This window comes from Pelophylax lessonae, assembly GCF_965119305.1.
Source record: "Pelophylax lessonae genome assembly, chromosome: 9".
Taxonomy (NCBI): domain Eukaryota; kingdom Metazoa; phylum Chordata; class Amphibia; order Anura; family Ranidae; genus Pelophylax; species Pelophylax lessonae.
In genome coordinates this window covers 91,121,505-91,146,176 of record NC_138776.1, presented here as the reverse complement: position 1 = coordinate 91,146,176, position 24,672 = coordinate 91,121,505, and the positions used below count along the sequence as shown (strand labels likewise).

The 24,672-nt window shown below is 42.8% G+C and overlaps 1 protein-coding gene across 1 annotated transcript in view; it reads left to right on the top strand.

Moving 5' to 3' along the window:
• The window catches only part of ADGRA1 (adhesion G protein-coupled receptor A1), a 1,278,841-nt gene that overhangs the window by 338,538 nt on the left and 915,631 nt on the right, over nt 1-24,672 (top strand). The window contains exon 8 of the mRNA XM_082267510.1: nt 21,013-21,177. Within this exon, the coding sequence (XP_082123636.1) occupies nt 21,013-21,177 (165 nt within the window). The remainder of the gene's footprint in view (nt 1-21,012; nt 21,178-24,672) is intronic.

Here is a 24,672-nt window from a genome sequence, read left to right as displayed (position 1 = left end):
AAAAAAAACACACCTAGCACCTTTTTTTTTTTAAGTTAAAAGGGTTGTAAAGTCAGATGGATTACTTAATGCATTAACATCAAAAGCCTTCTGTGTGCAGCAGTCCCTCTCAGCCCTCTTAATAATTCCCTGAGCCCCATCTCTATCCACCGATGTCCATGATTGCTTCAGCTTTAAGTGACTCTCTCTACTGACTGGCTGAGACAGCAGCGGCACTTTTGGCTCCTGCTACTGTCAATCAACGTCAGTTAGCCAATCAGGAGAGAGAGGGGGCAGGGCTCGGCTCGGGTGCCCCTATAGCAGTGATGGCGAAACCTTGTCACCCCAGGTGTTTTGGAAATACATTTCCCATGATGCTCATGCACTCTGCAGTCCTGTTTCAGTAGAAGCTCTTTTGAAAGGAAACGCGTCATAGAGGAGGCACCGCACCGTAAACACATCTAGTCCGCGGTCCGCGCTGCAGGCGGCCGCGGTCATCTACAAGTTTTATGCAAACCGATCATTGATACCATCATAATTGTAAGTGCATGTCTATTTATACTATTAAAGTGTTTAGAGGTAATGCACTATTGTTCGCTTATTCATTTCTCCCTGGGTACACTCTGAGGGATTGTCTCCAAGCATATATGTTTAAGTTGGGTTGCATTGTGAATCACCTGGATCTGTTTCTACCTTAATGAGGAGAGAGGAGTTTCTTCCATTGGACAATACATGCTTTCTCATGTTGGTTTTCTGGAATATTGATTTTGGGTGTCCACGTGTGGCAAGTGGGTCTTTTCACATCGCACAAGAGTGATTTTATGAGTTGATTTTGCACTTTCATCATTTCCGTCTGGTGAGAGCAGAATTTGTATGGTGGAGGGAATATGTATCACTTAACATGAATTTGCACCGTTGGATTTGGAAGTCTACTTTTCATTTTGCTGATACACCAGTGATTTATGGACTTTTTTTTATGTGTATACATTTTTTCCACTTTTTTCCTATACATTTGTGTATGGGTATTTATTTTGTCACATTTATTAGCGCACCAGACCACTTTTCATCACTCTGCAGTGTAGTTGAGCATCATGGGAAATTAAGTTCTAAAACATCTGGGGTGCCAAGGTTCGCCATCACTGCCCTATAGCAAGCTGCTTGCTGTGGGAGCAATCAACAGGAGGGAAGGGCCAGGAGCTCCAGCCAGTGACCCAAGAAGAGGAGGATCCAGGCTGCCCTGTGCAAAACCATTACACAGAGGAGGAAAACATAATATGTTTGTTATTTTAATATAAAAAAAAACAAGACTTTACAATCACTTCAATAAAGTCCATCACAAAACCCTCCGTATCACCTGTTCTACTAGTGAATAACCGTGATCCATTGGTGCAGAGCAGACCTACCACCTGATCTTGTATACATCCCTCATCAGGATGCCATTATGATGCTGGAGTTTTCAGGAACATGTGACCCCACTGATGGACAGCCTATGTGAAGTATCCATGTCGCCACAGAGTGAGGTGGGTACCCGAAGAAGTCAATAAAAAAGATTAATTGGGACTCTTTTGGGGAATTTATTAAAACTGGAACTTGCAAAATCTAGTGCAGCTCTGCAGAGAAACCAATAAGCTTCCAGGTTTTATTGCCAAAGCTTAATTGAGCACGCTGAAGTTAGAAGTTGATTGGCTGCTTTGCACAGCTGCACAAGATTCTGAGTGCTCCAGTTTTAGTAAATCTCCCCTTGTGTTATAAGATTTCAGATTCTGATAAGTAAATGGGGCTTTTAGGAATAGAAAAAAAAATGAGAAATGTTGCCACATGGAGTTAAAAACTCCAGGTTTAGTATGCCCTAGATCAGCTAACCTTCTGCTCTAGTTTCCTCAAGTTAAATCTTTTGGATTACCAAACACCTCTTTGGGCACCACAAAAAAAACCTGCATTTCATAGTGTTACTATTTTTTAGCACCTTTGATTTCCTGGTAGATTTATTCTAAGATACGAAAAAATTCAGTACTGGAAAAACAGGTACAATGTCTACCTTTCTTATCTTACTCCTTGACTTTGTAGTGTCTATTACTAGATCAGCGGTATGCTTGAACTCCGCACCATATAGCAATGCAACATATTTTTTCTTTCATCAAAGAACTCTGTTTCAGTAATTCTACCAACACAAGCATTCTCTTTCTTATATCATTCTTTATTTTCTTGACATTCTATGGATTAAAACGTAATGCTTAAGGTGAAAGTTCCCTTCTTGTGTAAGGCAAATGATTATGCATGCTCATGAGCTCAATTGCTTATCCCTCAACAATTGAAAAAAAAATAAATAAAATAAAACAAGAAAATGAGATTTGTTTCATTAATCCATGGCACAGACACTCCCAACAGATTTGCGCTATTTTCATACTCTGCATCGTAAACGGACTGAAGCGTTTCTCATTTTATTTTTGATTAATAGGAAATTGCTTCTCGGAAAAACAGAGATTTATAATAAATCCTTTCAAATTCATGTTGTGAAGCTAATGATGCATTGTGGGTTTTTTTCTTTATTTATCAAGTGGGCGATGTAACGCTTGAATAAAATGCAGATACCTTCAAATAATGATATTTGTTGCATTAAGAAATTACATTTATTACATAGCACAAAATACACTTTTTTTTTTGTATGGATACCATGTAGGCAATTTTGATTTCTTAAGATATTTTCATGAATACCTAACTCTGGGCAAAAATGTTTTACTTTTAAAAAAAGGGAGGAAGGTTTAAAATTCCTGCTAGGTTGCTGCCTTTTAACTCCCTTGGGAAGATGTTCTCATGCTTTTTATCCTTGTGACACCAAAACATGAAATAAAGGGGGCAGGGGTCACTTGTACAAGCAAGCACTGAAAGAAATCAAGATCTCAGAGGGTCTAACTTTCCCTACTCTACTAAAAAAGTGTTTTTGTTAACTCGATAAGATATTCTTACAGTAATACAATAGAAACACATGGTATATAGTATATAACACTTAATAATGCATAAAAATATGTACAGTATTCAACATTGCAAATGTCTATAATAATAGGATCTGTGCTGTCCTAGCTTTTCTTTAATATCAATGTGGCCAGGCGCTGGCTAGTTTGCCTGTGTCATCATGGGGCATTCTGTAATAAGGGCTGCCTTGAGTTTGTTTTCCTCTAGTTTTCAGCCTGGGCATTGTGACCTCATTTCCTAAAGGCAAAGAGAGAGAGACTACTATTGAAAGCAGGAGATCATGGGACATGTGGTCCAGATTTACATGGAGCCAGTGCTGGCGCAGACTACAAATTCCAGCCAGCTGGACGGAGAGGAATGCTGGGTGAGGACATAAATTGCCTGGTCTGGGGAGGAACTTTCTCACTTGGAATGACCGCCTTCAGCTGCGAGCAGGCACCGCGACCTGGACAGTATGAAGAGTCTTCAGTGAGTGAGCCATACACCTGCAGGCAGATCCACAATCACCAGTTCCCTGCCAACTGAGTGTTTATCTAGGGTCACTCTTTTTGTCACCATTACAGACCCAGCACAATACCTGTGTCACCAGGTGCATGGCCTGTGTTACTGGTTGCAGATTCTTCAAAAGCCTGTTCCAGGACATTCTATTCCCTTGAGCTTTGGTATCATCAGGATTGGTGAGAAGCCAGAAGCCCACCCAGAGTAAATCTTACAAGAGACACTGAATGCAGACACCTTTGTATATGCTATCCACTATTGCTGGTCACTATTGCACAGCAACCTCTCTGAGACCTTGTTGAGCTAGCTGAAGATTATGAACACCTGTGCTACAAGGACTTCTCTTCCTCCCCACCCTCCACATAGAGGACTCAGTTCATAACATATGTGCGCATTAGGGAAGACTCTTACTCAGAATTTGCTTATCACATTCTTTACATATTGTGTTCTTATAAATTGTGATGTTTACTTTCTGAGCCCATGGCATTAGGATTTGAAGGGAGTGGCTTGACGCAGAAAGGTCTTTCTCCTCCTTTTTATACCTGGGGGTCATAGGTTCTTCCAGGAACTTTTGGTTATTACCGTTTTGATTTTTTGTGATTTCCCTTGCATTGTATATCTTCTGTAGGCTTGCTAAAAACTAGTCTGAGATTAGAAAGATACACTTTTTCCAAATTTTGTTATGTTACAGCCTTATTCAAAAATCTTCAAACATTTCTACATAATGACAACGTCAAAAAGTTTGTTTGAAATCTTTGCAAATTTATTAAAAGCTTCGGTGCATAGCTATTTTCATATCTCTCCAGTGATGTTCAATTGGCTTTAAGTCCCGGCTCTGGCAGGGCCACTCAATGGCATTCACAGAGTTATCCCGTAGCCACTCATTTGTTATCTTCGCTGTGTGCTTAGGGTCTTTGTCCTGTTGGAAGAATGAACCTTCGTCCCGGTCTTAGGTCCAGGGAGCTCTGGAGCTGGTTTTCATCAAGGATATCTCTGTACATTGCTGCATTCATCTTTACATTGATCCAGACTAGTCTCCCAGTTCTCCCAGTTCCTGACACTAAAAAACATCCCCACAGCATGATGCTGCCACCACCATGCTTTACTGTAGGGATGATATTGGCTAGGTGATGAGTGATGGCTGGTTACCTCCAGGCATGATGCTTGCCATTCAATCTTTGTTTCACCACACCAGATAATTTTGTTTCTCATGGTCTGAGAGTCCTTCAGGTTCCTTTTGGCAAACTCCAGGCAGGCTGTCATGTGCCTTTTACTGAGGAGTGGCTTCTGTCTGGCCACTCTACCATACAAGCCTTGTTGGTAGAGTGCTGCAGAAATGGTTGTTCTTCTGGAAGATTCTGCTCCCTCCACAAAGAAACGCTGTAGTTTGTCAGAATGACCATCGGGTTCTTGGTCACCTCCCTGGGTCGGGCGGCCTGCTCTATGAAGAGTCCTGGTGGTTCCAAACGTCTTCCATTTACGGATGATGGAGGCCACTGTGCTCATTGGGACCTTCAATGCTGCAGACATTTTTTTGTACACTTCCCCAGATCTGTGCCTCAATACAATCCTGTCTTGGAGGTTGTCCTGTAATGATGTACAGAGAGTCCTGAATAAACAACCGTTGTTCCAGACCAGAGTCCTGTGTCTCTCACAACACGGAGAATATAACAGTGGCAACGAGGATGGGATTTACAAGGTCACTATCCATGTGAGAAAGGAAAGGAAGAAAAAAAACTCTGGATTGTCAGCTGAATACAAAACCCACAGAGCCCAGCAGGAAAATGTCATTGATCGGGACATTAAGTGAATTTGATGGAGAACAGACATCGTGGAGCTCCTGGATTGAAAGATTAGAACAATATTTCTGTGCAAATGCCATCCCAGGCGACAGGCAAGTAGCAGTATTTCTGACAGTGGTTGGTGCTAGGACATATGACACTCTTAGGGATCTCCTTTTCCCTGAAAAACCAGCAACTAATACTTTGGCAGAGCTCCTGACACTGTTAGGAAATCACTTCCAGCCTAAACCACTAGAGATTGCAGAAAGATTCAGGTTCTATCAGCGGCAGCAGCAGCCGGGTGAAGATATTAAGGCTTATATGCTCGCCCTTCGCAGACTAGCCTCAACCTGTTCTTTTGGGGAGTATTTACCAACTGCACTGAGGGATAAGTTTGTTATCGGACTAAATAGTGAGTCTAGCCAAAAGAGGCTGTTAACAGAGAAAGACCTTACCCTTACAAATGCAATTGAGATAGCTTCAGTGATGGAAATGGCTGTGAAAGATACAGAGGCATTGAACCCCCAGAGCAGATTGAACCCCCAGGTTAAAGAGGAAGTTTTCAGAACAGCAGTCAAGCAAACTGCAGCTAACGGTAAATATAGACCCTCACCAAGCCGGGAGTCAGCTTGCTACCGTTGTGGGAATACAGACCATGATCACAAAGTCTGCCGGTTTAAGGATCAGCTCTGTCATAATTGTGGAAAGGCAGGCCATCTGAAACGAGTCTGCCGTAGTAAGAAGGTGCGAAATAAACAACCTCTGAACACCAGGACAAAGGCATATATGGTGGAAAGATGTACATCGTCCTCTGAATCAGAGGATGAGGAATTGCTCCACAGATTGGACATACATCATATGCATTCAGCACCCTCAGCAATGACTGTAGAGGTAACCGTGGAAGGAAAGAAACTCAAGATGGATGTAGACACAGGAGCAGCAGTTTCAGTTATCACCCAGAAACAATGGAGAAAACTTCTGATCCGAACAACTGTCCGTCCAACACCAATTAAACTGCAGACATACTCAAAGCAGATACTCCACCCACTGGGTTACGTGAAAGTACAGGTATCCTACAAGGGTCAGACAAAGAGAATGCCATTGTATATCCTAGAACATGGGGGACCCCCTCTCTTTGGGAGAGACTGGATTGCTCACTTTGGCATGCCAGACATCGCCATTAACCCCTGCAACACTGTGACCATCACATCAAGAGATAACGAGGGATGGGTGGAATCCCTGAAACAGCGATTCCCGCAAGTCTTTGATCACCATTTGGGAAAAATAAAGCATGACTGTGTGAGACTCAGGCTGAAACCCAATGCCCAGCCTAGGTTCTTCAAAGCTCGGACGGTACCTTTCGCACTCCGAGCAGGTGTGGAAGCTGAACTAAGCCGGCTGGAGGAACAAGGTGTCATCTCAAAGGTAGAGCACAGCGAGTGGGCATCACCAGTTGTACCAGTAAAGAAAGCGAATGGGGACTTACGCATTTGTGGCGATTTCCGCATGGCACTAAATTCTCAACTGGAGATAGACCAGTATCCCCTACCCAGAGTAGATGACATTTTTGCCTCTCTTGCAGGAGGTCAAAAGTTCACCAAGCTTGATCTCAGGCAAGCTTATTTACAGTTTGAGGTCCACCCTTCGTCCCGTAAGTTTCTAACCATCAACACTCACAAGGGACTGTATGAATACAATCGGATGGTGTTTGGTGTAGCCTCCGCCCCAGCCATTTGGCAACGCAAAATGGATGAGATTTTGGCAGACATTCCTTTCACACAGTGCCTGTTAGATGACATGCTCATCACGGGCCTGACGGACCAGGAACACAAGCGTAACGTGGAGCTTGTGTTGGCCAGACTCCAAGAGCAGGGTCTAAAAGTGAACTTAGCGAAATGCCAATTCATGGTACCTAAATTGGAGTTTTGTGGCCACCTTGTGGATGCAGAGGGTATACACACCACGGAAGCCAAAGTTGATGCTTTAGTAAAAGCTCCAGCCCCAACCAACGTCCAACAGCTGCGATCATACCTGGGCTTGCTGAACTATTACCACAAATTCTTGCCGGATCTAGCACACACTTTGTTTCCGTTGAACAAGCTTTTGGAGAAACACTCCAGAAGGAACTGGTCGGCTGCATGCCAACGTGCTTTTGAAGTTTCTAAGCGAAAGCTGTTGGCGTCACGCATGCTCGTGCACTATGACCTCCAAAGGCCTCTCACCTTGGCTTGTGATGCCTCACCCTATGGTCTAGGGGCTGTACTATCTCACGTTTTACCAGATGGGTCAGAGAAACCTGTGGCATTCGCCTCCAGGTCCTTGACAAAAGCAGAAAGCAATTACTCTCACATTGACAAAGAGGCTCTGGCGCTCATATGGGCAATTAAGAAGTTTCATCTTTACCTGTATGGTAGGGAATTCACCATACTGACTGATCATAAACCACTCCTTCAGATCTTTAGCCCTGACAAAGGCATCTCCCAAACGACTGCGGCCCGTCTTCAACGCTATGCCCTATTCTTGGGAGCATATAGCTACAAAATCCAGTATCGCAGCCATGATGCCAATGCTAATGCGGACGCCATGTCCTGGCTGACAAGGACATTAACAGACTCTTCTCCACCTGTCAAGAGTTGTCGTTACACCAGCCTGTCCTTTCTGTCTTCCGGGGAAGTAGCAGCCCATACAGCCAAGGATACCTTCCTTCAGACAATACTCTCCTGGGTACGGTACGGTTGGCCTGCAACTGTCACACAGGATTATGAACCCTCCTTCCGTAGGCGTCTGGAATTAACTGTGGCTGGCAACTGTGTTTTATGGGGAGACCGAGTGATCGTTCCACAGACCCTCCGAAGACACATGTAGAGATGTATTGATATGCAGAGCTGTCCTGTAATGCTGTACAGAGAGTCCTGAATACACAACCGTTGTTCCAGACCAGAGTCCTGTGTCTCTCACAACACGGAGAATATAACAGAGGTCTACAGACAATTTCTTGGATTTCATGGCCTGGTTTGTGCTCTAACATGCACGGTTAACTGCGGGACCTTATATAGACAGGTTTGTGCCTTTCCATATAATGTCGAATAAACTGAATTTACCACAGATGGACTCCAATCAAGTTGTAGAAACATCTCAAGGATGATCAATGGAAACAGAATGCACCTGAGCTCAATTGTGAGTGCCACTGCAAAGGCTGTAAATACTTTTGTACATGTGATATTTTTTTTTTTCATTTTTTTTTTTTTTTTTTAAATAAATTTGCAAAGACTTCAAGCAAACTTCTTTCATGTTGTCATTATGGGGTATTGTTTGTAGAATTTTGAGGAAAATAATGAATTTAATCCATTTTGGAATATGGCTGTAACATAACGTTAAAAAAAAAAAAAAAAAAAAAAAGTATTTTTGTAGTTGTCTGTATATCTGTTCAAGATATTACCTATTGCTTTTTGTTTCTGTGACCCCTGCCTCTGAGACAGGAGGCATGGGGAATACTTCTGGGGACACATCAATAAAAAAAATAAAATAAAATAAAAAAGTTTTGGCTTGAGTTGGGCTTTTTATTTTAGCAAATGGCACTGTAGCTTGCACATACTAGCACATTGCAGTGTAATTAATTGTAAATGGCACTTCATTCTAAATGGCATGCCAACACACCAATACAATGGAGCTACATTGCAGCACACTGCATTGTGCAATAATGCCTAACCATACATTGTGGTGCACTATGTCACCAGTGTTAATTTCGGCGCCGAAAATATTTTCGGCAAAATTTTCGTCAGTGGCCACCATATTTTCATCCACTGAAGAAAACTATGGTGAAGATCAATTCTGTATCATCAGCGAACGAAAACTAAGTGAAAATGTGAGTGAGAGACGTTGACCCTCGTGAACTTCTGGTTTCCTGGAGCTCCGCTTGTGTAGAGCTCATGAATGCTTCCGCCCCCCAGCAAACTAGTTCATAGCGTGCATAGCAGTCAGCATTGTGCAGCATTTCAGGCCTCCTCAGATGACCATCCAGAGCAGCACTGTGCATTACTGTGAGTATGTACATTACAGGTCTCCCCACAGACCATCAACCTGAGCACTGTGTGCATTACAGGCCTCCTCAGACCACTGTCCAGAGCACTGTATGCATTACAAGCCTCCTGAGACCTTCCAGAGCACTATGTGCATTGCATTACAGGTCTTCTCAGACTGTCCATGTCCAGAGCACTGCGTGCATTACAGGCCTCCATAGACCACTGTTCAGAGCACTATTCAGCATTACAGGCTTCCTCAGACCACAGCCCAGAGCTCTTTGAATTACAGGCCTCCTCCGACCACCGTCCAGAGCATTGTGCAGTATTACGGGCCTCTTCAGACCACCATCTAGAGCACTGCAAGTTACAAGCCTCCTCAGACCACCATCCAGAGCACTGTGCAGTATTACGGGCCTCTTCAGACCACCATCTAGAGCACTGCAAGTTACAAGCCTCCTCAGACCACCATCCAGAGCACTGTGCAGTATTACGGGCCTCTTCAGACCACCATCCAGAGCACTGTGCATTACAGGCCTCATCAAACCAATGTCCAGCGCACTGTGACTTACAGGCTTTTGTCAGACTACTGTCTAGAGCACTGTGTGCATTACAGGCTTCCTCAGACCACTGTCCAGAGCACTGTGAATTAAAAGCCTCCTCCAGACTACCGTCCAGAGCACTGTGAATTACAGACCTCCTCAGACCACCGTCCAGCGCACTGTGCATTACAGGCCTCCTCAAACCACCATCCAGAAAACTGTGCAGCTTTACAGGCTTCCTCAAACTGTCCAGAGCGGCTAAATTTGTATCTAAGTTTGTTCAAACCTTAATACCATAAATAATAACATGATTAGGTTTTTTTCCCAGGAGTATATAATGTTTAGAAATTCTAGTGAAATGCTTAATAAGTAATAATGCATTACAATTTACCTAAACCCAATAGATTTTAGTAGACTAAAATTCTTTTAGTTGACTAAAATGTACTGCAAGTTTTAGTTGACTAAATACGACTAAAACTAAAACAGTTGAAGATAACTAAAATAAAACTAAAACGGCATTTTAGTTAAAGGACTATGACTAAAACTAAATCGAAAGTTGATGGCAAAATTAACTCTATGTCACTAAAAAAAAAGAGTCAGTTCCAGTTTTTGGTACTTTGTTGCCTATTCAAAATTATTGGGTCGCTTTAATGCAATGCAGGTTAAAAGGGCCCTGACAGGGGAGGGAGGTGTCCCTATTGGATGTAAGATGATTATCTGTTTTGGCTTCCCTGTGTCTGATGCACACAGCAGCATGAGAATACAGGAAGAGATGTATTTAGAGTATAACAGAAAAAAATAGAAATGACAAGCTAATACTGTATGTTGCAAGTACAGAATGTGAAAAAATTACTGGATTATAAGTGCAAATTAGCAGTACAGATTAACTTGGCTTTATGTGCTGGCCTTTGCTACAGAACAATCCTCTACCATATTAACATTGAGGAACACGACTGGACACGCTTGACTGATCAGCTGCTAAACAGAATGGCTTTAAAAGCAGAAAACTCTTTGATTTGGCCAGTGCCTTGCAGAATTATTTCTCTTTCTTATTTCTGACGTCTTACAATTGTTTTCCTGATGTTCGTCTATTTTCTGCCTGATGGCGCTTCTCTGCAGGCCCCTATATTTAAGATTTGTCTGCCTGCCATTTTTAGAAAAAAACGTATTGGAGATCAAATTATCTGGAAGTTCTCTTTCTTTGTTAGCACAATCTGTATTTATAGCTCTCGGTGATGTGTGTAGCACACTTAAGGATTGCTGTTCTGAATGAGGAACCTGCCAATATATTGTATTTCTTGTTTTTAATCAGTAGGCATGACCTTAGTGGGATGGAAAAGAAAAAGATAAAAAAAAGGCCTCTGGCACTGTGGCCAGATTATTTGGTAAAGAAAAGCGCAGTGTGCAAACTGTGGTAACCTTAAGCAGCCACTAAGCAATAACTTTGTTCTGATAGCAGGTGATATTAGCTTGGCACTTCTGCCAAGTAGTAATGAGCTGAAAGTACCTGGGTTCTATTTGCAGCTGACTTGGCAAACATTCATAGGTGTGTGCAGCCTATTGAATTAGGGCAGGGATGTCAAACTCAATTTCATTGAGGGCTGCACAAGCATAATGGTTGTCCTCAAAGGGCCGGTTCTATCTGTAGGACTATATACATTTATGCAGGGCTTTCTTTCTCAGAGAATAGGTGCAGGAACTTAACCACACCCCCCCCCCCCACCGAGCTGCATCAAACTATGGGTGTGGCCACATTGCACCAACAGTAGGAGGATCTAAAAGGGGCTTTAACCACTTTGGCCCCCCGGAAAGATTTGCCCCCTTTCTGACCAGGCCCTATTTTGCGATTCGGCACTGCGTTACTTTAACGAACAATTGCGCGGTCGTGCGACGCTGTACCCAAATAAAATTGACGTCCTTCTTTTCCCAGAAATAGAACTTTCTTTTGGTGGTATTTGATCACCTGTGCAATTTTTTTAATTTTTGGGCTATAAACAAAAAAATAAAAAAATATAAATAAAAATAAAAAAATATATATATATATATTTTTCACATTCTGCTATATGACATTATCAAAAAAAAAAATTTAAAAATCTAATTTTTTTTTACATTTTAGGCCAATTTGTTTTCTGCTCCATATTTTTGGTAAAAAAAAAATCACAATAAGCGTATGTTGATTGGTTTGCGCAAAAGTTATCGTGTTTACTAACTACGGGAAAGATTTATGCCAATTTTATTGTGTTTTCTTTTTTTTTTTTTTTTTTAACAAGTAATGGCGGCGATCTGCAATTTTTTTTTTTTTTTTTGCGGGACTGCGACATTGCGGCGGACAGATCGGACCCCTGACTGACATTTTTGACACTTTTGGGGGGACCAGTGACATTACTACAATAATCAGAGTTAAAAATATGCATTGTTACTATAATAATGACACTGACAGGGAAGGGGTTAACACAGTGGGTGATCAAGGGGTTAAATGTAAGCCTAAGGGAGTGTTTCTAACTGTATGGGGGTTGGGCTTTTGAAATGATCACAGAGACCTGTGTTCCTACATAGAAAGATCACATGCGCTCTGTGATCATTCCAGAGAGAACGGTCAGCTGTGTTTACAACAGCTGACTGTCCTTCTCTCTCAGCGGGGAATGATCGCGGGTGCCCGGCGACAATCGGAACCGCCGACCCCATGCATCGGAGTCTCCACTGCTGAGTAGCAGGTGCGCGACCGACGTACAGTTGGTTTGCACAGGAGGGGCTGCTTGCCGCAGTAAATCTGCGGCAGGCGGTCCTTAAGTGGTTAAAAGTGATTTATAGACAAAATAATGTATTGAGTCATGGAAGGATGGATTAGTTTAATCTTAAAAATCAATTAAATAGCATTTTCAGTTTGTGGTGCTCAGATACAGTTAAAGCGGAGTTCCACCCTAAAGTGGAACTTTTGCTCATGTGCTTTCTCCCCCCCGGTGCCACATTTGGCACTTTTGGAAGTTCGACCCTCCTCCTTCTTCCTCCACCGCTGGGCCAATTAGAAAGCGCAGTGCGCTTCATGCATGCACAGTAGGGAACCAGCTAAGAACCCGAAAGGCTTCACTGTTTGGTTCCCTTACCCTGAATGGCGATGGCAGCACCTGAGAGCTGATACGAAAACCTGCTTCGAGTGTCAACATCGTGGGAACCCTGGACAGGTAAGTTCTAACATTTAAAAGTCAGCAGCTACAGTATTTTTAGCTGTTGACTTTTCATTTTTTTCCTGGGTGGCGGAACTCCTCTTTAAGTCCAGCTGTGTGCCCTGCATTCTCTGCTTTATGCTTACATGGGCCCTGTGCATTATTCACTCTCGAGCCCTGCACTACAGAACCTAGGTTGTAGATTTCATATTCCTGACGACTGCACTCTGTACCCTGGACTTAAGATGACCTACTCCTGACCACTTCACACGAAGTACGTTTTATACTCCTTATGTTCTTTTTTAGGATAGGCTGCATGCAAAAAAAAAAAAAAAACATATGTAATAGAACTTTTTATTAAATCTAGTTTCCCGAGGATTGTACGTGTCTCCTAGACTCATTTGTGGCACAGTTATTACAATACATTTTGTGTGTACAAGAACTGTGGGATATATGTCTGATGTGTATACAGTGAGTGCCTCAGGTTTTATTAAGCCAGCCTCAGGTGCCAGATACTGTATGCTATAGAAGAGTGTCATACCACTAGAATCCCCCAAAGGTATATGGGAATTATTGGGCTTTGTGCAGGGGTTACTTTTCCTAGGGATACATTCACCACAATGCAGACAAGCAAAAACAACTATACCATTCTTGCATTGACCTGACGTTAAATGATTATCCTCAACATACTTTTCAGTTTATTAAACTAATTGAAAAAAAAAACATCCTCCTGGTGTGGTTGATAGCTTATCTTAATAGTTCTTTTCGGCCAACTTTAGGTTTGAGACAAAGCTCCCTCTCCTGTTGTTTGTCCCCCAACCCCTGCATATTACTTTTAGATATACATAGTTTTCTTCCGGGTATCTTCTTTTCAGTCACATGGGGTTTATTTACTATAGCTAGAGAGGGTAAAATCAGTCACACTTCTTCAGAGAAACCAATCAGCTTCTAATCTCAGCTTGTTTGTTTTTTTTTTCTTTATAAACTTTTATTTTGAAAAGAATACAAGAGAGAAACAGCACATATAATCGGTATGGTGCAATAGGAAACAGATATCATGAGTTATCGAAAATGCATGTGCAAGAGCCAAAATTTGAGAAAAGGATGGGGTTAGGGGGAAGCAGAGGAATAAGCAGGCTGAGCTAAAAGCCTAGTTGGATGGATCTAAACAGAGACCCTAGGGCAGGTGAGCATAGTAGGTGGGAAGGGAACACGGGGGGGAAGGGCCACTAAACCTACACCACATGGTCTTGGTCCGGGTTCTCTTAACTGGGTAGTGCCATTTGGAAAAGAAACGTGTTGCTGATGCCTTGTGGTTAAAGTCTGTATTGAGCTGATCATAGCTAAGAATGTTCAAGAGATCCCGTTTGATTTGGGAGACTGAGGGGCGTATCTGGGATATCCAATTAGCAAGAATGGCTCTCAGAACTACCAAAAACCAAGTCAGTATCCAGATACGAGAGAATGGAGAGGAGCGGGTCGACCAGATTTGCAGTTGTTTGTCCCAATAGCCGAAAATCAAAAGAAGGGGGTCTTTAGGGAGATTGAGTAAGGTAATTCCATTTATGAAGGAGAGGACTTGATCCCAAAAGGAGGAAATGAAGGAGCATGCCCAAAACCTATGTTTCAGCATCGGTCTGGATTTAGAACATAGAGGACATGTGCTGGAAAGGGAAATGTCTTTTCCGGACACGAAAGGGATGTAGGCCCGGTGAAGAATTTTTAGCTGGGTTACTCTCCAGGATTCATTGGGCATCAGCCGTAGGGTCGTCTTGTAGCCTTGAAAAATTTTGTCCACTATGTTTTCCACGTCAAAGTCCTTGGACCAGTTAGATGCAGTGGAAGATGCAAGATGGTAAGAGGTCAAACTCCAGAAAGGGTTTATAAATGTCCGAAATGCTGTACTTTAACATGGTTAGGAGAGGGTCTATTAGTGGATCACGGAACCTCTGTTTGGGATCCCTGCAGGAGGACCGTATGAAGCTGTAGCATTGTAGCAGAAAAAAGAGGTGGGATCCTGGGAGATTGAATTTGGTGAGTAAGAACTGAGGAGAGCATGGCAGCCCAGAGTCGCAGAGATCCAAAAAATACCATAAGCGGTTTTGCTCCCATAATTGGAAATCTGGGAGATGCAGTCCTGGAGGGAAGTTTGGATGACCACGGATAGGTAAATATTTAGAGATCGAGGATGGGAGCCATATAGGTTTTCTAGTCTCTCTCCAGGCAATAACAGTGTCCCTTAACAGGATGTTATGTTGCAGTCGAGGGGGCCTATCCTTCCATTTAGCATGTAGTAGAGCAGCTAGTGAGAAGGGGTGAGAGACTTGAGATTCCAGTGTATAGTCAGAAAATAGAGAGGAGTTGGAGATCCAATCAATAGCTATTCTTAGCAGGCAAGATAAATTATACAACCTAATATCTGGGAGGTTTATACCGCCCTCGCTCCTGGGAAGAAACAACTTTTTAAGAGTAATGCGTGGCAGTTTGCCCCTCCATATAAATTTCGAAATGGCTTTATGTAGAGACTGGTTATCTTTATGCTTAATCAAAACGGGAATAATCTGTATTGGGTATAAGAGGCGAGCAAAACTGACCATTTTAAATAAATGACATCTTCCCAACAACCAGAGTGGCAGATCCATCCAACTATCCAACTCTTGTAAGACCTTAGTAAAAAGGGGAGGGTAATTCAGGGTATAGATGGAAGATGGGGTCCTGCCAATCTTGATGCCTAAGTAGGTAATGTGGGATTTGGCCATCGAAAAAGGGGAGTATAGAGCCCAATTATTAGTAGACGTGGGACCCAAGGGGAGAATTTCACGTTTGGCATAATCAATCCATAAACCAGAGCACAATTTAAACCGGTCAAAAATGGAGATAATTGTTGGCATGTCAGCCGTGGAAATTTGGTTGAAAATCAGGATGTCATCAGAGAATAAAGAAATCCGCAATTCCCTTTTTCCAATGGAATTTCCATGGAGTGGGGCTGCTTCCAAAAGATGCCTGGAAAGAGGCCCGAGTGCCAAGTTAAAGAGCAGTGGTGACAGGGGGCATCCCTGCCTCGTGCCATTGTATAGGCGGAACTCGTCGGTGAGGGACCCAGCCACCCAGAGCCTGGCCACAGGAGAAATGTACATGGCTTCTAGAATGTATTTAAACGGCCCAGTAAAGCCCATTTCCAAAAGGACCATGGAGAGCCAATCGAAATTCACAGTATCAAAAGCCTTCTTCGCATCCAGGGTTATGATGGCTAGGTCTCCCTCTGGGTGCAGCCTGGCATGATCTAATGCCAAGAGCACCTTCCAGATGTTGGAGGCAGCTGATCTGCCCTTAGTAAATCCCGATTGCACTGGGTGAAGCAAGGAAGGCATGATAAGGGCCAATCTGGTAGCTAGGATCTTGGAAAGGATTTTGACATCCAGGTTCAGAAGGGAGATAGCCCGGTATGAGCCTGGTTCAAGGGGGTCCTTCCCTTTCTTGGAGAGAAGTTTGATTATGGCTTGATTCTCAGTGGGGGGTAAGGGCCTCCAGACCATATAGCAGAGTATATGCAATGTAGGAGCAATGGTCGATTATAGGGATTAATGGAATTCCCCGGAAAGGCCATCCGGACCCGGGCCTTATTTGGGGCTAGGTGTTTAATCACAGCAGTAATATCTGACAGGAAGATGGGAGCGTTAATTTGGGGCAATTGTTCAGGAGAGATCGTGGGCAAGGAAATGCCTGTGAGAAAGGATTTGGCCAAGTCCGGATCGATAGGATTGGTTGAGTAGAATTTGTGAATAACAGATTTTACCCCTCGAGGCGTATTCTCCACTCTACCCACCAAGTTCCTTAGAGAGGTAATGTGTGTCTGTAGGGAGCACCGCACAGTTTTGCAAGAAGCTTGCCTGCTTTATTGCCAAACCTGTGAAATGTGGCAGATAGATGGGTTCTCTCGATGAGTTAAATTTTATCCGCCCATGCGTCGCATACCTTTTTTGCTGTCGCCCATTCAGTCCTATCAGCTGGTGAATCCTGTGATAACAATGTATGTTGGGCATTGCGGAGCCTCTCGCTGGCCAGTGTATAGTTATGAGAGGTCAATTTTTTAAACGCTGAGGCATAGGAGAAGATACGCTTTGCCAGCTTCCCAGAAGCTTGGAGGTATGGGAGAGGTTATTGGAGGAGTATTCCTCCCAGGCCCGGGCCATAAAGGATTGGAAGTCTGCATTATTGTGGAGATAGGATAGAAATCGCCAAAGATGGGAGGTAGCCTGTAAGTCGGGGGGTCCAAGAAAAGAGAAATAGGGGCATGGTCCGAAATAACTAGATCATGCAGTTCAGATTCCTCCAGTCTAGGGATGAGATTTTCTGAACAGAAAAAATAGTCTATTCTGGTTAATACATTGTGGGGCTGAGAGTAAAAGGAGTATTCCCTATCAGTGGGGTGAGAAAGATGCCAGACGTCGGTCAATTTCAAGGAGTCTAAAAATGACGCTAGAAGTGTTAGTTCCGAGGTCCCAGCATGGGTGGTTGAGGGTCTGTTGTGGGATCTATTTAGGAGGGGATCAAGTGTGGAATTAAAATCGCCGCCAATTTAGGTGAGGGGCATGTGGGAGTCAAAGGAGCTGAGCCGTCAAGTCTCGATAAAACGAGTGATCAGGGGTATTAGGAGCATATACATTGGTAGGACCAGTTCTCTATCATTCAGTTTGACATGAGGGGATAGAAAGCGACCGTTGTTGTCCGCGACTGAGGACAAAAGTTCAAAGGAGATATTTTTATGAATGAGAAGGAGAACCCCAGCCTTTAGGGCAAGAGCCTCCGAACCTAAAACAGTCCCCACCCAGAGTTTTCACATGCGAAAGAAATTGGCCGAGGACAAATGGGATTCCTGAAGAAGTGCAATGTCAGTTTTTTTAGAGTCTCTTAAGGTGACGTAGGATTTTCATACGTTTAATGGGGGATCTCAGGCCTCTAACGTTCCAGGAAACAACTCTCCTGGGGGATCTGGTGGGTGCGGGTGTCTTAGCCGCAGCAGGAGTTTCCTAATTGTACAACGGCAGGTGTCACCAGTGGTGGCAAGAGTGAAATCGTAGGTGTACGAAGTATGGTGATTAGGAAAGGAGATCCGGGAAGGTGAGATGCCAAACATGAAACCGTAGTGCAAGAAAGGGAAATAAGGGCAGGGTAGGATAGAAGTAGGCAATAAACATAACAAAAAATACCACAAACAATCAAGAGCTTCACTTTTTTCCACATGCTGTCAGAGTGAGGGATGGCAAAACCTTAGGCACAGACCCAAGCAGGTAAGAGGATAGGATAAACCAAACCTCATTGGTATATCGGAAACATGGGATAAGGCAGGAGGCCACATGAGATCACCCCTGCCCTACACACTGGCAGCATGAAGGGAAAAGGCAGTTAAAAACAATAACGTCAGTGAACCCGCAACTGTGTGGGGAAAATAGCAGCCTGGACAGACAGGCTGTATCCATTGAGGGGCCGGTGAGGCCTAGCCCCGGTAGAAGGAGACAACAGTACCACGAATAGGGGAGTTACCCAAAGTTGAAGCGTATCATGCGGCTGGGAGCAGCGTTCAGCGGTGAGGGTCAGGACGGTTGGAGCTGATCACAGATGAATATTTGTCGCTTGGGCGATTCCTTGTGTGGGCTCCTCTGAATAAGCAGATGGGGAGGCTGGTGGACCCTGACCATCTGCAGGTAGAGAACGGAGGAAGGATTCTGCTTCTGCTGGGTCCTAAAATGAAAGTTGTTTGCCGTTAGGAGATCTGAGTCGAAGGGTGCCTGGGTATGCGAGTGTGAATTTGATCTGTTCATGGTGTAGTTTGGAGCACACAGTTTGGAAAGCCTTCCTTTTTTTAGCCACTTCGACCGAATAGTGAGCAAAAATCAAGATTTTTATTCCATCGATTTGAAAAGACTTGGCTTGCCGGAATTTCTGAACTATGGCCGACAGGAGAGCTACCACTGCCTGTGCTATGCGGTCTATTTGGGGGTCATCTCGTGAAGGCAGAGTGGCAGCCGATGTAGAAACTTCCATAGGCAGAGGTTCAGCAGAGCCAGAAGGGAGGGCCGAGACCTCGGCCTCGATTAGTGGCGTGGCCAGAGGAGCGCGTGGAGCACCTTTCTCCAGGAACCGCTCCATGTAACGTGGCGCGGTGTGGTATGGAGGTGCCTGGGGTATGTAGGCAGGTGACTGGGAGGGCTGCGGATCGTGGTGAGGGGGTATGCAGGTGTTAAAAGCCGGTTAGTCATCCTGCCGCGTGAGCCGAGGGGGAGAGCGTCTACAGCATACGGCCTCAGAACCGGAAGTAATCTCAGCTAGTTTAAATAAACTTTGGCAATAAAACCTGGAAGATGATTGGTTTCTCTGCAGAAGCGTGACTGATTTTGCCCTCTTTAGCCTTAGAAGAATAAACCCCATGGTGAGCAGTGTTCTTCCTCCTAGTGGTTGGTATTCTTTACTTCTGCACAGAGCAGTGTCCTTGTCATAGGCATGTGTAGGGGGTGTGCCAGGTGTGCCTCAGCACACCCTAATCACTCTGTGTGGTGCCAATTTCCCCTACTTCCCCCTGTATTGTGTTTTCTGCAGTGCTGCTGGCTTCCCCCCTCTCCTCTCCCCCCGGCGAGGGTGTTTCAGGATAGAGAACAGTGGAAGGGGCTTGTCAATATGTCATTTCCTAGCCCCTTCCTTTTTTAAATAAACATAGTGAACACACTCACTCACTCACTCACTCACTGTGTGCATAGCTGAAGCATAGTAAAGTGTTTTACTTACTAAGTGTTTACTATGCTTCAGTTTGTGAATGAACAGGAAGCCACTTTCCTCAGGCTGCAGAGAAAGGCATGTGTGTTTGAGCTTTGGGGTGCACATCCTAATGCAATAGGCTCCGCACACCTATGGTGCTTGTTATGATAAAGCTACTTTGTGCATTAGTACTGTGACCCAAGAAAGACATAACAATACATTTCTAGGGCATGTGCCCATGATGCCCTGGGCTCACTGGAAATGGCTTAAAGGGTTACTCCATTTTTGTTGAGCAACATAACATTTGTAGTAGCATCCTATCTGTTTCTGTTTCTAAAAAAAAAAGAAAAAAACTGTATGTTCAACTATGTCCTTGGTATACTGATTCCTGAATGGGAGTGTCTGTGTTCAGTATAATCAGCTGAAGCACTTGCAACACTCCAATGAGGAAAGCTGCGGTGTCCCTCTAGAAATAGGTTAATCCTGTAGGGGTAGCACACTAAAATATAATTCCTGTTGCAGAGGATGTCAAAAATTTGACTTGTATCTTAGTGCAGTGTAATTACCCTAAATTATGCTTAGTGCAGTGATAGCAGCAGGACTTAGGGGAACTTTTGCCAGACACAATGCAGAAGAGGTGAGTATTGCAATGAAATTTACAGGTTTTTTTTTTTTTTAATCTAATGCTGGACAAATTTATATTTTTGTTTTTCTTTCATATCTGAAGTTGGGCTTCAATAAGTCATTTTAGGGGCTAATCTCCAAATATCTACATGTAATAAAATAAATACAGAAAAGCAAGCATGTCAAATGTGAAAGCCACATCAGAAATTCATTTAAGATACACATTACAATAAAAACCTAAAATGTACAGAAAATTAAAATTCATTATATTTTGATTGAATGGGATATATGCCCTGTTAACTTACTGGTATCAGTTTAAGGGGGTTATACATTTAAAACGTGGAAGAAAGCAGTGGGTATGTGGATCTGAACCCATACTGAATGGTAAGAATGGGTCACTGGAAGAAGTAGATCTGCAATAGTGTAATTGTTTTTTTTTTGTAAGAGGCTTTTATTTAAAATTTTGCATAAACATACAAAAAGAAAATTTTTACAAAAGTAAAAAAAGATTATAAATAACATTCACAGGTACTTTACCTGAGGGTAACAAAATTAGTACAGGTCATGGGGACTGTACAGAGCCCGATATAATTATCATGTAGTCATTTTTAGTAAATGCTAGAATCTCTATTGTAATTGATGTAACATTTAAATCCTGATATTTATTTATGTTTTGCAGTGATCTAATTTTGTCCAGTGTTGATGCAGATGCCTCAGGTATTTGGGAATGCAAAGTGAATACTTCCTATGGAAGCATCTCCAAGCAAATTGAGATTGTTGTTCTGGAAACTGGAGCACCCTATTGCCCCATGGAAAGAATAATCAATAACAGAGGGGATTTTAGGTAATATTTCAATACACTATACTTTGCCACTAGTCATTAATTTATATATGCATTCCTCCCATTATCCTGGTGGTAGATATCAATGAGGTGGGTGAGAGGTGGGATTGTGGCCAAAGCAAAGCTCGCATTTTGAACTGAAAATTCTTTGGCTACTCTAGATTTGGGATTGTTGCAAATTGTGACTATATTGTTGTTTCAAAAGATATGACCAATTTGTTATCGCTTGAACTAAAAAATTGGAAGAACAGCCTGTAGCTTCTACTGGAACTGTTACTAGTCGACAGTAGGGATGATTGAACGGTTCGGGTCCACCATCGGTTCGGCCCGAACATTGGGTGTTCGAGGTTTGGCCGAATTTAGAACTTTTTGCCCAAAAAGTTCGGAATTCGGCAACCAGAACCGCCCAAAATGCAATGCTTCAGGAAATGGGCTTTAAAAGCCAGTGATTGGACCAGAACCATTAGCAAAAGCCAATTGAGGGGGCAGGAGAATGCTAGGAATGTGATTGGAGTGACTAGGGGGTCCCTAGACCAATCATTAGTGAATACGCCCCCCAGTATATAAGATCGCCCCCGCCATATTCCCAGCATTGTTATACTGGACATGGAAGAGAGTGGAAGCAGTTCTGTTAATTTTACTTTAAAAGTGTCATTTAGCTATTTTTAGTGTGAGGAAAGGGATATCTAGTGTAGTTAGAGTGCTCCTTTACACTTAAGTTAGCTTCAAAAATTTAGTTTCTGTAGGGAAAGTGTTAAGTGTCAGGGGACCGTAGTGTAGTGTAGGGTTAACTGACAGTGACTGCTATGGCAGGGTGACAAAACCCTTCCATAGCAGGGTGACCGCTATAGAGAAATGATCATTTCTCTGAGTTGCTTCGGGACAGGTATGTGGCTTCTCACCAGCAAGCATTTTTTATGCTGCAGGGGCTGCCACTGCCAGTGTTTTTTTGAGGACATGTTTGATGTCAGACATGACATCTGAACATGTGTATAGGGGGTATATATAGACATATATGTCTGAATATATACCCCTAGACATATATAGGTGTGATAGTAGCAGAAATAAATGCTTGCGCTAATGAAATCATTTACAGTAATATATTTCTGCTACTATCACACCTATATATGTCTAGGGGTATATATTCAGACATATATGCCTATATATACCCCCTATACACATGTTCAGATGTTTTGCCTGCCTCAAAAGAACCCCAAAAAATGCCAAAAAAACGCTAGCGTCAAAAAAAAAAAAATGCCCAGGTGTGTTTTTGCTGGCATTTTTTGGGGGGTTTTGGAGGCAGGCAAAACATCAGAACTTGTGCACAGTACCACTATACACAAGTTCAGATGTTTTTCCTGACTGCAAAGAACCCAAAAAAATGCCTTCTATTAAACCGGCAAGGTGTTACAGCAGAGAAGCCATATTCCTGTGCTTAAAGTTTTCTAATACAAACGATCTTTTTTTTTTATGGTTCTGGACATGCTACAGAGCTGAAACTTCACATGTACACTTTTTAGACCCCCCAGATCTGAAATCCAAAGTAAAAATCAAAAAATCTCTCTTTTTTTTTTTTTAATTTTTCAATAATTGGCTTTTTTATCAAAAATGACAATTTTTAAGAACTTTTTTTGTGTGATTAATAGTTAATGGGGCATGACCCAGAACCCTAGGCACTTTTTAGGGGCATTTATTGGGTTTTGGGGCTTCAAAATGGTGTTTTTTGATTACCGAAGTTCGGGTCCCATTGATTTCAATGGGGTTCTGAAATCCGAACCGAACTTTCGTGAAGTTCGGGTGTTCTGGTCGAACCGAACTTTTCAAAAGTTCGATCATCCCTAGTTGACAGTAGGATCCTTGAGGCCCAAGACTATAAAGGCCTTTCTGGTATGCACCTTAAAAGGAAGGCATTCCTTACAGAGACTGAAAAACACCTCATAAACGAATATCTACTCCAAAACATTTTGGAACAACTACAGACCAGTATCCATTTAAAAAGACCTTAATTTAAAAGTTGATCTAGTGTCTTGCCTTTAAAGAAGCATAGACTGTCACAAATGCGTGTAAGACCACTGCCCTTTTTACCAACTTGTGACAAATGAATGGTCAACCTCACACCACGCTGTCACTGATGTGCAACAATGGCACTCTCACCCTGCACAAAGTTTGTCCAGCTTGCGGGACCACAATCTAAGTGCCAACAGACTAAGAGTGATTCTCACTGGGTTAAGTTAAGTAAGAAATTAACTCTTTAAACTGCCAACACCAACTCCTTTTGTACAGATGTAGTAAACTTTTACAAGATTAGCAATAGCAACTTATGATTTTAGAATAAACATCTGTAACACACACTGTCACCACAGAAAGGTATTACAAAGAGACAACAATTTATCAGCAAAACAAAAGGGGTGAAAATTGAAAATACTTGCAACTCCTGGTTCAGCAGAGTCCAAGCAATCAAGTAAGATAGTACATTGGCTCTCATACGACTTGACCAGTGTTCCTTGGTTTGATGGGAAAAGAGAGTTGACAACTTCAGGGGCAGTCCTCTTTTCTTGACAGTGAGGGGGGTGTTGACCGAAATGATCTGACCAATAACCAGGTCTAAGGTGTGGCTGCTGGGATGTCTCTGTGTTTATGATCAGGTCCCAGATCCAGTTTTCTATAGGTATTAATATCTTTGAATACCTACAGGTTGCAATCTACTAACTTGCATATTATTGTCCCACATTAAATTATATATATGACAGGTTTAGGATACTCAGTTCACCTAGGAGATGAGTTGGGCCGGTTCTGCTCCTGGTACTCCTAGGGTAGTTGTGTTGGGGCTCAAAACGCTAAAAATTAACTGTGGGAAGTAAAGATGTCCTTATTCTGGCTTTGCTCTTATTACTGTATCTCATAAGTTAAATTGAATAAATTTAGTTTTAGAGTCTTTGCTGATAACCAGTCAATCAGGAATGTGTATTGGCCATTCCACCAGAGGAAATATTTATGACTGTTAAACAACTGATGTGCCTGAGATCAGGTAGGTTATCTTTTAAAACTCTAGTTACTCAGGCTTGCAAGTCTGACCGTTTTAGAAGGCCCTTGAGATGTGTATTGGGGTTAGATTCTGCTAGTCCTATCAAAGTATTGATAAGGTGTATGACAAAACCAAGGAAATTTCCAAGCTCAACTTATCAACCAGCCTGCAACCAACCAAACTGAGCTGTCTAAGAGTATATGTTAAAAACAGATTTTAGTTGCACACATTTTCAAATACTGTGCATGCGTAAGCCACAGAGCCGCAGAAAGTCAGCCGATTTTCTGTGAACCTAACTCTAAATTCTGTGAGTCTCCAACAATGGAAGCACATGCATTTAAATGGACAGATGGAGGGCAGGTAAACCTGGAGTGAGCCTTCCTTAAAGGCACAGAGGCACACTGAACACCCAGCACATAGCACTATGGCAGCAAAGGTGTCAGTGTTTTGCGTGGCCAATTACCACAACTGCT